At 40.4% G+C, this 16,612-nt stretch overlaps 1 protein-coding gene across 1 annotated transcript in view; it reads left to right on the top strand.

Moving 5' to 3' along the window:
* The window catches only part of RMND5A (required for meiotic nuclear division 5 homolog A), a 39,250-nt gene extending 22,638 nt beyond the window's left edge, over nucleotides 1-16,612 (top strand). Inside the window, exons 5-9 of the mRNA XM_054030209.1 lie at nucleotides 6,403-6,569; nucleotides 9,337-9,502; nucleotides 12,466-12,568; nucleotides 14,039-14,193; nucleotides 14,877-16,612. Of these exons, the coding sequence (XP_053886184.1) occupies nucleotides 6,403-6,569; nucleotides 9,337-9,502; nucleotides 12,466-12,568; nucleotides 14,039-14,193; nucleotides 14,877-14,940 (655 nt within the window). The 3' untranslated portion in view covers nucleotides 14,941-16,612. The remainder of the gene's footprint in view (nucleotides 1-6,402; nucleotides 6,570-9,336; nucleotides 9,503-12,465; nucleotides 12,569-14,038; nucleotides 14,194-14,876) is intronic.

Here is a 16,612-nt window from a genome sequence, read left to right as displayed (position 1 = left end):
TGCTAAGTACCTCGTGGCTGTGCACCCCCTGTTCCCATTGACTTTAATGGGGGCGGAAGGTGCTCAGGGCCCTGCAGGATCATTTTCAAAGCCATTCATTTTGTCAGTTTTGCCAATCAAACACAGATCAGAGAGATCACACGAGAAGGGAAAAGCAGGAGGATGGAGGAGCAGGTGGTTTGAAGGATAGGTGCTCTTCATGGGCTGGTAGTGATAAGCAAGTGGTGGTGTTAGCTTCACACTAGAGTTTTGCTTTTTCCTCAGGCAGGTAGAGTCCCTGGTTCACCTGAGGTCAGATTGGGAAGATGGATGGCAGGTGAAGTCCTGCTCTTAGACAAAGTTATCCTTTCTCCCAGTGGCAAGAGCCAGTGGAGAATGGTGTCTGATGTGCAAGGAAAGGCCATCTAGCATATGTTGTTGAACTTCAGGTTATGATATACTTGGATTTAGTAGGCTTTTCTCCCATTAGACCTATAAGGGGAAGTGGAAGATTTAAAAAAAAAAAAAAAAAGGCAAGATGATGAAAAATCCCCTCTTGTGGATTACACTATGTTTTCTACCTTTCCAGACCCTGGATAACTGATTAGGATGTGCTCTACAGCTTGCAGTAAAGCATGCAACCTTGAAAGAGATTTTGGCACTTGAGTCCAGTTCTCAGTGTGCATCAAATTCTATGTAACTTAACTTTAGCTTCTCTCTCATAAATTAATCTAGACAAATTAAAGATAGAGTTGTTAAAATACATCTTTGGTAGCCTGTGATATTTATTCTGTATTACTAGAAACAGTAGAGCAAAGCAAACAGAAATCCTTCATATTTTATTGCATCCAATTTCCTTCATTGTTCAGTGAAGTAATTTTCATATGGGCAAAGACATTTTTCCCTTGACACTTGTGTTCACTTGTAACTACTAGTCTTATAGTCTTACCTTGAGAATCTAGGATAATGAAATTGGCTTAAAAGTTAAATGCACTGACGCTGTGAAGTTTAAGGCATTACTCCACATACACCGAGTACTGAAATCTTTCTATAGAACATGAGGAGGGCAGCATAAATAATTACTCATTGAATATGCTAAGGTGAATGGAATGTTGAGCTGGTTCAGTGCCACTGAACTAGATAATTACAGGGCATTAATAATCTAACGATGACCTGGATGTACCAATTGAAACGGCATCACCTGCCATTTACATACACCTATTTCTTGTAGTTATAATAGTAGCACAACCTTAGTGAAGGGCATTACCTGGAGATTGACTGCTGATTGCTATTAATGACTGTCATCTGCACCTCAGGGCAGCAAGTCCTCTTGCTTCCAGCTAGCTACACATTTCCAGGAAATACCCCGTGCCTCGCTCATTGCTACTTGTTTATTTCTGGTAACTCCCACAATGTGCTAAGCACTTGCCAAACAGGAGGGAAGGCATGGTCTTTTCTCCAAGGATTTCATATTCCAAAGACAGGGGGTAGAAGAAAGTAGTGCAGCATATAAGGTGGTGGTTAATCACATCTTGATTATAAAAAGTTATGTGAACAGTGTTCTGAACGAATAAAGAGGTACTATAAGCCATTCCCAATTACTCCTCAAACTTGAGATTATTAGTGAGCTAGTTTCCCATGGGTGCCGCAGCAAAAGTGGAGCTTCAGGAGTAGGGTGACCAGACAGCAAATGTGAAAAATCGGGACAGGGGGTGGGGGGTAATAGGAGCCTATATAAGAAAAAGATCAAAAAATCAGGACTGTCCCTATAAAACCGGGACATCTGGTCACCCTATTCAGGAGGGAACGGAGTTTGGAAAGGGTAGAGGCCTGGGGGGTGAGCTCAGGAAGGTTCGATCCATGCAGGAGGCATGGCAGTGTTTGTGTGAGAAGCCAACAAACAGGCAGACAAGGCTGTCAACATTACATATAGCTTTAAAAGAAGTGTTTAAATGGCAGGGTCAAGTACTTGGCTGACCTGCTCCCAGGGCTGTGCTGCTGATGTCGATGGAGCGTAAAGGGGGAAGCAGGGAAAGAACTGTTAATTACGGCACCGTTAGTCAGGCAGGGGAAGATACAGTGTTTGGTTAGTTACACAACTGCTCACCGCCCGAAAACAAACAAACGAAAAACCAACCACCTAAAGATAATCGCTGGCCATTTGTTTTTTAAAGTGAAGCAATTTTTTAAAATGGAACACTTTCAATTAAAGTTCATGTGCCCAGACAGAGTGGTGGAAGTTTATGAAACAGAGAGATCTATCTGTGTTACTGATTACCCTTTAGATTATTAAATATAAAAGCTATACAACTTTAAAATTCTAAGATTAGTAATACGTGGGCTAACATTTATATCTAGTTTACTTTTTTTTTTTTTTTTTTTTTTTTTTACAATTATGCTGTTTATTTATTTTTTGTACATTTCACTCAGCTTGAGCAGGTAGCCTACTCAGCCCTGATCCTACATTCTAACCCCTGAGATTCCTGCACTTGTGTAGAACCCCACTGACTTCAAAAGAGCTCTGCACAGCCAAAGAGGTTTGCTCGTTCAGTCTGATGCTAGGTTGAGGCAGTAGGTCCTTTCCAGATGGATCCCTGTGCCTCTGTGGAGCCCCATTAATTTCAGTGGGTCTCTGTGCGGGTGTAGGGGTTCACTTCTGCAGAACAGCTTACAGGATCTAGGCTTTCGATTGTAACTTCTTCAGGGAGTGGATTTGTTTTCCTATGTATCTGTACTGCCCTGTGCACAGCAGCGTCCTGATATTGACGGGGGTCTCTGAGCACTACAGCGATATAAAGATTAGGTGAGAATGAAGCTCGACTTTGAAGGTTGTTTTTAATTATGTACTGTATAGAAATAAATGTTCAGCTAGATTTGAATCATAAAAGTGAATATGTAGAAAAGCAAGTATTGTTCTGAAAGAAGTATCAGCCTTCTTCGGGAGGGCAGACAGTGCAGTGACTAATGCTTCATTTCAAAGCTTGGTAGAGCGTATATGGGGGTTGAACTTGAACTTAGTTAACAAATGAGTGTCACTTGTTGCTTTGGCAGGAATATTTTTAATAAGAACAGAATGTCCTGTGCTGCTGTCTCTGATTGTGACATTAGTCAAAATGATCTACAAACTGGAGAAATGGTCTGAAGTAAATAGGTTGAAATTCAACAAAGACAAACGCATAGTACTCCACTTAGGAAGGAACAATCAGTTGCATATGTATAAAACGGGAAATGAGTGCCTAGGAAGGAATACTGCAGATCTGGGGGCAATAGTGGATCACAAGCTAAATCTGAGTCAACAGTGTAACACTGTTGCAAAAAAACGAAACATCATTCAGGGATGTATTAGCAGGAAAATTGTAAGCAAGACATGAGAAGTAATTCTTCTGCTCTATTCCACGCTGATTAGGCCTCAACTGGAGTATTGGGTCCAGTTCTGAGTGTCATATTTCAGGAAAGATGTGGACAAGTTGGAGAAAGTCTAGAGAAGAGCAACAAAAATGATCAAAGGTCTAGAAAACATGACCTATGGGGGAAGATTAAAAAAATCGGGTCTGTTTAGTCTGGAGAAGAGTGTGAGGAGACAAAACAGTTTTCAATTACACAAAAGGTGGTTATAAGGAGGAGGGACATAAATTGTTCTCGTTAACCTCTGAGGATAGGACAAGAGGCAATGGGCTTAAACTGAAGCAAGGGCAGTTAATGTTGGCCATTAGGAAAAACTTCCTGTCAGGGTGGTTAAGCACTGGAATAAATTGCCTAGGGAGGTTGTGGAATCTCCATCATTGGAGATTTTTAAGAGCAGGTTGGACAAACACCTGTCAAGGATGGTCTAGATAATACTTAGTCCTGCCTTGAGTGCCGGGGACTGGACTAGATAACCTATCAGTGTCCTTCCAGTCCTACGATTCTATGATTCTGTGATTCTAGTTGCAGGGTTTGCTGAACACACTTTCCTACTTAGGAGCCACTTAATCACTCTGTGGATGACATTTGCTGGAACTTGTTTCCTAGTAAGGGACAGACCTTAAGTGGCAATAGTCAGCTGACCAGGACTGTACCACGGACGGTATTTTAATGATACTAGCTTCCTGGTTGAGAAGTTCTGTTGATACATTCTTCAGTGACATTAGCCACCTAGTGGAGATACAATGCTGACAGACTTGGTTGGGTTGAACTGTCTGAGACTTACACTGCACTGCTGAAATTCAAGCATCTAGTCAGGAATCCTAGTTTTCCATGATTAAAAAACCCCAAATTTACCGATTAAAAAAAAAATAAAATAAAAGCATAAAAATCCGCATTTTTTCATGATTAAAATGAAATGCTGAACTTTAGTTTCCCTAACCACAGTATATATAGGTATCAATTGAACACAGTGTTGGGGGGAGGGATAGCTCAATGGTTTGAGCATTGGCCTGCTAAACCCAGGGTTGTGAGTTCAGTCCTTGAGGGGGCCATTTAGGGATCTGGGGCAAAAATCTGTCTGGGGATTAGTCCTGCTTTGAGCAAGACTAGATGGCCTCTTAAGGTCCCTTCCAACCCTGGGATTCTATGTTTTATTGATATATTTACAATATTTAAGCAAGTTCAAAGCCTACCAGTGCCATCAAGCACTGTAATAAAATTAATAGAATTGTAATGTGTATTTCTTACGTATACCAATGCTTCCATGTCTCTATTCCATACAGTATAACCCTGTTTATTTGAGCCTCCCTTATCCGGCTCTCCATATTACCTGAACCACCAGCCACCTGGGCTGACAGTGGTGGGCTCGGGCTGTCAACCCTGGATGGCTGGGGCTCTAGTTGTCAGCCCTGCCGACTGGGGCTGACCACCCGAGCTCTCTCCACCCGAGCCTGACCACCCAAGCCTCCCCACTGCCAACTTAAAATAGGGGATAGAAAACTCTTCACCAATTCTCCTGATTCTCCAAATTTTTGATTATCCAAATCTGGCCCCGGTGGGGTTCCACTGTATATGTTTTTATTTTTTCACAAAATGGAAAAACTAAAGATTCTCTGTAAAAATGCAAATTCTGCATTTTTCCGTGGCAAACGGATTTCTAGGCTCCCTGCTGATTATGAAGGTTATATTTTCCACCAGGCATCATTTAAAGTTCAAGTCAACAGTTCAGGTTTCAAGCCCACAATGCTTAAATCAGGATTGTGACTCTTTCATTGCAATAAAATGGAAGTATACATTTGCTTGTTTGGAGATGTAAGACCTGCCTACCTGGGTGATTTTCACTAAACGACTGAAGTGTTTTTGATATGGTAGAGTGGTAGGGTGATACATTTCCTTGCTTTTTTGGATTGTTAATTTCACCTGGACCCCAATCCAGCTCTTCCTTGTAAAAGACATTATTGACTACATCACTTCCTTGCTGAAAGGTGGAAAGCTGCTCTCCTAGCTTAATGGTACTCCAGATAAAAAGCAGATATCCACTAATAACAAACAGGTGTGACTGATCTTACTAGAATTTGGGCTTTATTAAAAGGCTTCTTAAAGGGATAAGATCAGATTGGTTTAGGTCCAGCCGTGTTTAAAACATCAAAATGAGGTTCCATAAAACCTAAACAATATGAATGTTTCCATGAAACTCTTTAGAATGTTCCATTACACTTTATTTGGTTTGTATGTAAACATTTTGCTGTGGCATTTGCAACTCAAAACATTGCAGTGTTGTGATAGTGCGTGGCAGGAGGAAAAGGAGATTAACGAGGCTATTTTTATTGTTCAAGCTGAAGGATAACAGAGAAAATACAATAATAGCATAATCAGTACAAAGTTCAGTTATTAAAACAAAGATTTTTTTTAAATGTCAGGTGTTAGTAAGATCTGTCGTAAAGAACTCCCAGTGGAGACTGCTCCGGTGCACATCCATAATGTGGTGATTCAGTAGATGACACTTGGAGAGTGGAGAGGGGCACCATGTTCTTACCATCCAAAGACTCAACCTGTATCTAAAATAGAGGTCCTGACAATTTGTGGCTATTAAAGATCCTGTAGCAATACAATATGGATATTAATCTCAGTGTCTTGGTTAAATTCCAGCTCTATATTCTGCTTAATTATACTCCTATAGTTTTAGCTTGCTATATGGTGTATACTTCCTGTCCTGGGTTGTTGGGTAGTGTTACTGTGTGCTGTTAAATGGGGCTGCATTATTCAACCCCAAAAGTGGCGGCATTTAAGTGGTAGATTAAGTGACCCCTTTGTATTTATATGTATTCCTTGTCTGAGCTGTGAGGCTTAATTATTTGTAAAATGTTTTGAGATCCTCTGAGCACTGAGTATTCTAATGGAAGTGCAGGATACGGAGCCATATTCTTACTGAGATGCTCCTTGAAATTAAAGTTATAATTTTAACAATTCTGCACTGTTGTAGGCTGAAACTGATTTTTTTTCTCCAATTTCCCTTAGGTGGGCAGTATCTAACCGAGAAATGCTTATGGCCCAGAATAGTTCCTTGGAATTTAAACTACACAGGCTATATTTCATTAGTTTATTGATGGGTGGAACAGTAAATCAGAGAGAGGCATTGCAATATGCTAAAAACTTTCAGCCGTTTGCTCTAAACCATCAGAAAGGTGAGTGAGTTTTCGTTGTTTTTAAATTTGTAACACATTCGGTACTTGGCATTCAGTTTGAGTTGCCTTTGTATTCTATTGCTGTGTTTCGTCAAGCCCCTTATTTACTTTTCCAGGGGAAGATGTGGAGGCCTTTTCTTAATATAAGAATATATTCAAGAGCAAGTTGTGATGCCACAACGAACTCTTGACTGTTAATAAACACAAAGAATAATGAGCTAAGAGCAGCTTTACATAGGCGACAGAGCATTGAATAAGTGAAGGGCAGGTTGAGTTAAGCATTCAGCTCTCCAGAAACCCCAAGGTGGAATTACAGCCATAAAATAGTTTTAAGCACACTAGCTAGAAAGTGAGAGGGTGAGAATCATGGGTTAGTGAGATTGTCTGTATCTTCCTTTATCTGAAGTATCGATCTGTCTTTCTTTTCACACTTCCTTCATCCTAGTTTAAAGCTTGTATAATCTTTATAGACTACAACTAGTAGAATGCGATATTGTTCAGGCTTGATACTGACAGTCTATCCACTGTTGGGGAAGGGTTGGGAGGAGAGACAACCTAAATATATTATTCAATTGACTTTTTTAAAGTCACTCACCTGATATTTTGCTTTTCTCTCTTCCACTCTTCTTTATCCCTCTCGTCTCTCCCACCCACTTGCATTCCCACTCCTCTGATTCCTCCTTGCTTTGCAGCATCTCTCACAAGTAGCTAGCTTGTTCCAACAAGCTAACACAGAACCTTTTATTTGCCCATCCTCTTAATGCTCTTGAAACTTGTCACCGCAACTTGAAATGTAAATCCCCCCCCCATGTTCAGGAGTACTGTCCCGGCATCCTGGTAGCTTGAATTATTTTTATCTTTTAAAGGTGACAATCAAATATATTCAAACTATGGTTATAATGTTGTTGGGCTTTTTATTTAGGTCTCCTCTAATATAGATACATTGCCAGGGTAAAGTATACAAAAACACACACACATACTGTTTGGGCAGACGTCTGGTATTCCAGCTGTATGTGACAATATAAAGGGTTTTTTTGTCGCGAGATTCAGGTGACTTGATATCTCGACAAGCTGGGAAGCCATGAGTGAGTTAAACATGCCATCCCAAACGAGAGCCAATAAAAGCTTAATTCCATACCATTGTATACTCTGTCTATGTTGTTGGCAGTGGCTTGGGTATGTGTGTTCTTTCAGCGTGCTGTCCAGTTCTGCACAGATAGCTGGTTCAGCAGACCTCAGTAGTATTAACCACGCTGGCTAAGTGCAGGAGGCTGGAATGTCGTTGCCTCAGTAGCGCTGTTTAGGCTGCCCAGTGCTTCTGTCCTTGTAGCTTCAATGTTATGAGTAGATAGTGCAGCATGTTAGTTCAGCAGACTCATAAAGGAAGACCACAGGCACGGTTCGGGGGTGAAGGCGCTCGGCCAGGTTTATTGTCCACAAAGCACGGTATTAGCTCCCTGGATCAATGTCTACAGTTACACTAACACAGGTATGCTCGTTACAATGGACTCAGCTCAGTCAGCTGTGGGACTTTCTGCTGCCCCCTAGGCTGGACAAAGGAGTACGGCAAAGTACCCTGACATTTCTAGGCTGAAACAAAGAATTGGAACACACAGTTAAAACCACCTTACGCATTTCATGACGTCCGTTTGTTATCTCCCCTTGTTCCTGATATCTTGGACAAAACATCCCTATTCATTGTTTTGTCAAACCATCTTATCTTGTACTAGACTGGGATGTATCTGTACTAGTTAGAATATATGTATGTAAATATCTAGTGCCTAGTACACTAGCAACAACTTTGCCAAGTTCATGGGCTGGAAAGTGAACTTGTAAGCATCTGCTTTAATGCCTGGCCAGACTCTGGTTCACAGACTCTGGTTTAGGCCTCAGATCTTGCCCCAGGCCCACACTTCAGGCCCATTCTCTCTCTCTCTCTCTCTCCTACATAGTCTCTTCACAAAGCTTACAGAAGAACTTCTTTAGAAAAGGGTTAGGGAGCTTTGAAAACTTCATCAGTACTAGTTTTTCATATCCCACTGCCTATATAGAGAGATTGCCCTATTAACATGAGTGCAGCTGTATGGGCAGGGAGAGAAATTAGTATGAAGATGTAAAAATCTCAACGAATGATCTTAAAAAAAGAAGCGTATATTTCTATAAATCCAGGTGCCATGACCCTAGTGTTTCTGCTGTGCCAGAGTCAGAGACAGATTCGTATCCTGTTGAAGAGTGGAATTTCAGCTCCGGCATCATTTGTCTGAGTAGTTTATGAGGCATCTGATCTTAAAGCTGGACATTGGACTAATAATCTGTGTTCCAACCTCATCCAGGATCCAAACACCCTGTTGGTAGGGGAGAAGTAACATTTTTAGTAATAGCCTTTCTAAATAATCAGAGCCTAACATCTGAAAGTTGCTCAGACATTTGGCACATTGTAAGCAGACCTGGTAGAAGCAGGTCGGTGGGGGCAGAGTGCAGGTGATAGCAGAAGTGCAAAAATAATGCAGTCTATTCCATAGCACTGCGGTCTGTTCTGGTTACAGAAAGATATCTATTCCATGCTGGTCATACCCATATTTTGTATTGAAGTGTGTGTATATTTCTGAATCTCTTGTAACACAACTGATAATTGTTGACTCGGTATACATTAAAATTATGTTTTTTTTTCCTGTGTAAAGGGGAAAAGCTCAGACTAATCTTCCCATTATAACATAAAGCAGTGTAAAATGTAATAGCTAAAGATTTGCTTTTTTGTCCTTCACAGATATTCAGGTTTTGATGGGCAGCCTGGTGTACTTGAGACAGGGTATAGAGAACTCTCCATACGTTCATCTACTAGATGCAAACCAGTGGGCAGACATCTGTGACATCTTTACAAGGGACGCCTGTGCTCTGCTGGGTCTCTCGGTTGAATCACCTCTGAGTGTTAGGTATGCTATCTCCCACTGAAAGGTTTTGAAGGCTAGGGTGCCTAACCTATTCCCAGCTGCGGGCTGCAGTGCTAACTTGACAGGCATGCAAGAGACGTGCCTAATGTGCATTAAATAGACCCAGTTGTAAGCCTGCAGATTCCAGCATGCAGTGTGGCCAAATGGCCTTCCATTCAGGTCAAAGTGGAACATTGTATGCTGGGATTCTTAAGATGCTGTAGGTTACACACCCATATTAAAGATGAGGTGGCAACCAGCCCCCTTGAGCTTAGGACAAGTGTGTGAAAATTGGTACCACAACTTGACACTTAAAAATGAAAAAGCCTGAACCAATTATCTACTTGCTAACACTTTTAGTCAATTTTGTTATCTTTAATTCAGTTTTCTCACTTTGCATTGGTTCTGTGTTGAGGTTCTGTTTCTAAATATGCTAGAATGTGATTTCAGCTGGTAAAATTTACAACCCACTCATGGGAATTCAAGCTTTGCAAAGAGGAAATCTTGCACTTTCATGGGAACTGGTGTTTCCCAGCTCTGTGGTGAATATTAACGTTGTGTTTAACTGAAAATACAGAAATCTAATTTTTCTTTACAAGTATAGTGGCCTACAGCAGTCAAATCGTAAACCACCCTTTATCCAGATAGTGAAGAATTAACCACCACTCGGACTTTGAGCTGTACGTCCCCCAAATGCACTGTACCTGACTTTCCTTTTAGAGGTTAGATGAGAAAAGAGAGATGGTTTTTGTCTTTCAGTGGACTCAATCCTATGGCAGTGCCACTAATTTTTTCGTGATTATCTGCTTGCTTGTGACTGTTAGTTACGTTCCTGCTTAGTTGACCACTTTTAAAGAGGTACAAACTCATTACAGCAACATTTCACAGACCTTTCATTAATATCTTCCAAGTAATAGTAATAAGTGATTTTCGGTGGACCCATTTCTTTTGGAGCCAGGCTCATGCATTGGAAAGGAGCAGCAGAATGGAAAGGAAAAGTATGCCTGAATCTACATCCTTCTGTAGCAGCGTTTATTGATTAATTTTAGTTTGTGGATGTAAAAATGAGCGCTAAGGAATTTTTTAGTCCATCTTTTTTCCTCCCGGAACAATATCCAGCGAATTAATAGTCACACACTGACATTTTAATGACCCATGCATTGACTGAGTAATGTGCACAGTTCATTATCAGTACAAGTATAGGAGTTGCTACCACTGAGGTGGAAAAATCCCTTCCCTTTTATTGATACTTGTGTTGATTAGACAGCCGTTTTGGGCCCAAAGTGAAATCAATTGAATTGTGATGTTTGATTGTGCATGTGTTATTGACATTCAGGGCATAAATAAGACTGCTCTAAAATGTAGCTATTGCACGTACGTAGCAAATACTTTAAAAATTAAACCCGTTTGAAATAAAAGCCTGCCTACAAAATTTCATTTTCTAATATTTTGGTGCAGGACCATTTCTCTTTTTACGGCTGTTCAGTGGCTTACAACAATGAGGATCCAATCTTATTGGGGCCCTCGGGGCCTGATCCAAACCCGTTGAAGTCAGCGGAAAGACTCCCATTGGCTTCAGTGGGCTTTGAATCGGGCCCTTTAAGCACTACTGCAATCCAAATAAATTGTCATGTATTAAATCAATTTCTTTTAGCTACTGTTAGTCTTCAGAAGGCTCTCTGACATCCCTCACAGTGGTTTTCTTTTAGGACTACTAAGTGAGGTGGTGCTTTTGTTTGTGCAGAATATAAATCTTCCAAGTGTAATGTAGGCTAATGCTGTAGCTTTTTGTCTCCCCCTACTGGCTAGAGCACAGATAACGGTTTGAACTGGCTACTGTGTCTGAGGTAGTGGATCTGTTTCTTTAGCTCAGATGCTACAGGCTCATGCTTTTAGATCCAGAGGTTCCAGGTGTAGTCCCCACAGACGACCCTGCCAGAGGCAATGTTCTAAAAGCATTTTATTAACTAAACCTCTCAAAGCTACTGTGAAGGAGCAAGTATTATTTTCACAGATGATAAAACTGGCACAAATAGTGACGTGACTTTGCCCAGGCAACATAGCACGTCAGTAGCAGAGCTGGGATTAGAACTCTTGGCTCCCCGTCCTGTCCTCAGTTAATTTGTTGCAGGGGGTAAACGTACTCAGTGCAAAATATTCAGACTTTCCTGTTAATTTGCCGAAAATCATTTCCACACTTATTGTGGCAACCTCGTGGAGTACTGCAAAGGAATAGAATATACTTGGGTAACAGGAAGCTCCTGGAACAGACTCTGCGTAGCACCCAATCTTAGCCCAGCTGAAGACCACATTTGCAACATAAAGAGAGCATGGTTTCAGGGTAGCAGCCGTGTTAGTCTGTATCCTCAAAAAGAACAGGAGTACTTGTGGCACCTTAGAGACTAACAAATTTATTAGAGCATAAGCTTTCGTGGGCTACAACCCACATCCGAAGAAGTAGCCCACGAAAGCTTATGCTCTAATAAATTTGTTAGTCTCTAAGATGCCACAGGTACTCCTTTTTATAAAGAGAGCAGGTTGCATTACCTTCCTCAGCTCCATTCTGTGGAGACTCCATCTCCATCTTAATCCCAGGGACCATAGGTAGTGAGATCTGTGGTCTCTTGAAGTTACACTAACACACTATTAAAGGTCTGATTGTGGTCCATGTATGTACAACTCCTTAGGCTGCATTCAGATCACATTTTGGCCAAAACAAATGGTACAGTAAATCAGATGATTGATGTGCTCCGCTCAAATTGTTACCCTTCAGCTTGTTGTACATAACAGAACCCAGAATCCCAGCAACCTGCAGTCTTACTGGTTGGGTAGTTATAGAGAAGGCAAGAACAGACTGAGGAAATATGACAGTCTTTTGTCCCCAGTAACTTACTAATGAAGTAGAGCTATGAGAAATATTCATTTCAAAACAGCATCCTGTGCTAATATTTCTGTGCATTCTGCAGTTTTTCAGCAGGTTGTGTAGCATTGCCAGCTTTAATTAATATCAAAGCTGTGATCGAACAAAGACAGTGCACTGGAGTTTGGAACCAGAAAGATGAATTGCCGGTGAGTATGTTCTGTACTTTCAGACAGACCAGGATTCGGACAGTGAGCAAGCCCTTTGAGTTTCTCTTATACTGAAAGTGTGTATGGATTTTCCGTCACCCCAAAAGTCAGTGTGAACTGTATAACTGCTAAAACAGCCAGGAGTGTATGCTGCCATAAAAATGGGGAGGAAAAAAATCAGATTGTTCTATTACCATTGTTCAGCCAGGCCTGAGCTCCATCCACAGCTTGCTGGAGTGTTGCCACAACACTAGGTGGGCTTGAAATGACCAGGAGTGGCATCGTTGCATGATTGGTGGACTGAATTGGGACCCACAGACACACTTCTGGAGGAGCTTGTTCATAGCAAAATCCGTGGGACCATGTCCATGGAACTGTTCAAGGCTCTCTGCTCCTGCTTTGAGAAGGAGAAAACTTTTCAGGCATTGAGCTGGGCAGCAGCAGACGTCGCATTCTTGACTGTAGTTGTGATGAAGATCCATGTGTGGCACCAATGTGTCTGTTGGGACCACTCCGATATTGCTTTTTATAAGTGTGACTGTTGAATCTGGTCTGAGGTGGGTGACCAGTCTTGAAAGAATCACTGGAAAGAAAGTGGTTTAGCAAAGGATCATCCAGCAGATGTGGATTAGTTAATAGTACTTATATAGCTTCTTGCATATTCTAAACACTTCACAAACGCTGCCTAATCAATCTTCACCACGCCCCTGTGAGGCGCTGAAGGTATGGAAAGCATTGTTGTTATTTTACATACAAGGATCCTGAGAGGTTAAGTAATATCAAGGTTAAATGACTCAATCAGAACCACCAATGTTAGCCAGGATTAGAAATTGGGAGTTCCTAGTCCCCAGTCCTTTGTCTAAACTACTGAGCCACATTTTTCTCTCTCTGTCTTTGCATTCGTCTCTTCCTGAAATCATACAACCCTCCTGCCTGAGGAGCGGTGGAGGAATTTTTGCCTGGACTTGTATCTTCTGCATTGGCTTCTGACTCGAGTGATCCCAAGACGTTACATGACTTTTGATGTGAATCATATACGTGTTAGTGGTGGGAGTTTTAAAAGCACTTTAGGAATGTGGATAATCAGTTCTAGTTAATTTCTAATGGAAATTAGTCATCAAATCCCTTCGCCAGCTTTGGAAATCTCTGCCTAGAACAGATAAGTCCTGTGGGATCATTCATTTCCAGGTCCATTTCCCTGTCAATGCTGGTTTGTTCTACAATGCGTACCTACAAGTGGTGTGCCAGCACTATGCTCTGCTTTAAAAAACCTAAAACAGTTTAATTTAAGATCACTCTGAGATATTTCTGGCTGAAGGCTTCCCACTCATCAGCACAAGTGATTCTGGTGTACTTAAAGTTGTACTGAAATGTGTTTAATGGTCCTGTATAGAGTAGTGATGACTGTCTGCTGGAAATGCAGTTATGCAAGATACATGGAGATTTTAATTAATGTATTCTTTTATACAGATTGAAGTGGACCTTGGTAAAAAGTGCTGGTATCACTCAATATTTGCCTGTCCCATTCTTCGTCAGCAAACAACAGATAATAATCCACCTATGAAACTGGTCTGTGGTCATATTATATCAAGAGACGCTCTGAATAAAATGTTTAATGGCAGCAAGTAAGTCTCATTCTTTCGCTCTTAGCAAAGTGTGGGCCATGACCAATTTTAAGGTTAAAATAGTGAGTTTGGGGAGGGAGAAGACTCCATAAACGCAGAATGGGTGGAAGCTAGTTGAAATTCTGATGGCTGACTTCAAAGCAGAATAGCATGGTTGGTGCACTAGAACAATAACAATGTGAGTTGGCTGTATATTATACTCTTGTATGACACTGAAGGCAGTCCGTGAAACTGTCTAGACATTAACTGTAAGTGACCGGTCTAATTTCATAGTCCAAAATGAGCAAAATGCAGCAAGCAACTACGCAGGATAAAGAATGAATTTTAAAATCTAACTTCTTCATTTTTAATAATCTAGGTGTGACTAATAAGGTAAGTAGCAACTACATCTTTAAAATAATTATCCTAACTCTGGCTAGGGTCCCTTTATAGGTAGGGATCTGTTCAGTGGCGCTTAGGAAAGCATTATGCAGAAAGGGCTATCTAGTCTCCTTTTTCTGCCTACCCTATGGAATTTAATTGAGAACTAGGTGCTATTATAATATAAATAATAATGAATGTAAATGCCTAGTGCTCTGTTATTTCAACGTGTCAAAACAATTGAGATGTCCAGAAATTGCAGTTGCTGCTCCACTGTAGGCTGTCTTATTAGAACAATCCTAACACATTGTCTTTGTCTCTAGATTAAAATGCCCCTATTGTCCAATGGAACAGAGCCCTGGAGATGCCAAACAGATATTTTTCTGAAGAAATGATTCAATATGCAGTTTGTAAGTGACACTCTGAATTACGGGTGCATTTCAGAAGAATTAAAAACACTTGTTCCATTTTACGCAGCAGACTGAGGACTCCTGTGTTTGTATAAGCTAATGCTACAGAAACTTTGCCAACATTTAGTATATACATACAGAGTGGAAATGCTACAGAAATAATATTACCGTAGAGCTTTACTATACTCTTGGTCTCCATATCTGATCAAATTACTACACCAGCAGTTGCCATTCAATGCAGGTTTTTGTACTTAATTATATGGTGACTTTTTAAAGCATAAACGGATCACCTCCTCCCTCTTCTCCCCTCAATATGTTTAATATTTTTCATCCTGCTATTCTTCTGTCATCCTGTTGATAACTGTCACCCTAGGGAATGTTTGTGGAAAAAGTTTTATTTCCAGTAATGTGTACATAATTCAAAGTAAATACTTCCGAAAAAGTTTGATAAGTTGACTAGTGTTATAAAACTAATTTTTTTTCCTGGGAAAAAAAAAGCTGTGATATATTCTGAGTTTTCTTTCAAACATTTTTTCAATTTTTACATAGAACTCAAAGTAAATGTGCATATATATATATATATGTATATATATATAAAATATATAAATATATAGCCCTGAGGGGCTAACTGTTAAATTCCATCACTAATTTATAAAAGTGGTGTATGGATAAATTACTACTGGAATGGAGTGGAATAGGGAATCCTGTTCCTTTTGCTTTCGTGATCAAGAAATGTTTGTGTAACAGAATATTCAATAAAATGGAGTTCTAAGTGGAAATGCTTTTAGTCAATGACACTTGCTCTTTGGCCTTTGTAGTCATGTTCTTTGAACTTTGTATTCAGGATTAGGCTATAAATGTCATGTTGCTGTATAGTTTAATAGACATCGTGTGTTATTTATAAACGGTTAGCAAAGCCAAATAAACGGTCAGAGTATTCATTGTTAAATTGGGGGGAAAACACAACCCATGTTCTGCTGCAATCTACTGATCACAAATCTGCACCTTGCAGGATTGGGCCCTACATCCTCATATTAGAAGCTTGCAAATTTTCTGTAGCTTGAAAACACTTTGCTTCTAGCCTTGCGTTTCGTACTAGACTGTTACTGCCAATGCCACTTTTTCCTGCTCAGTTTGTTATATTGTTGACTAGGTGAATTTGTACTCATAAACCAGATGTAGATCATGGCAGTTAAACCTTTTCTAGTGTGAATATATTTGTATTTATTGCACTGTACTATAGTAGGGCAAGCAGCCATATGGCATGTTAAGATACATGTAAAAATATATTTCTGTATTGTGTAATAATCCCCCCCCAGCTTAGCTGATTGAATTCTGACACTGTTTGAATGCACTAGTACAATGCACGACAGAGAAGAACATCACTGAGAAATCTACATTTTTGCATCCCTGTTTCGTCTGATTTAAGAGATGGACTTGGGCTCAGTGGCAATGGACACTCTGAGTGAGGCAAGAGGAGCAAACCAAGACACATTAAACTTTGAATATGTGTTCAGTATGTGTGTGGAAAAAATAGAGCTGTGTGTGTGACTTTTTCTGCAATTAAATTGTATTCATACTGAGTTAAAAAAAACGAGGCTAAGTGGTGAAATCAACAATAAACGGGTGAGGATATTATTTTTAATGTA

Source organism: Malaclemys terrapin, chromosome 5 (genome assembly GCF_027887155.1).
Source record: "Malaclemys terrapin pileata isolate rMalTer1 chromosome 5, rMalTer1.hap1, whole genome shotgun sequence".
Classification (NCBI taxonomy): Eukaryota; Metazoa; Chordata; order Testudines; family Emydidae; genus Malaclemys; species Malaclemys terrapin.
This window is presented reverse-complemented; position numbering and strand designations above follow the sequence as displayed.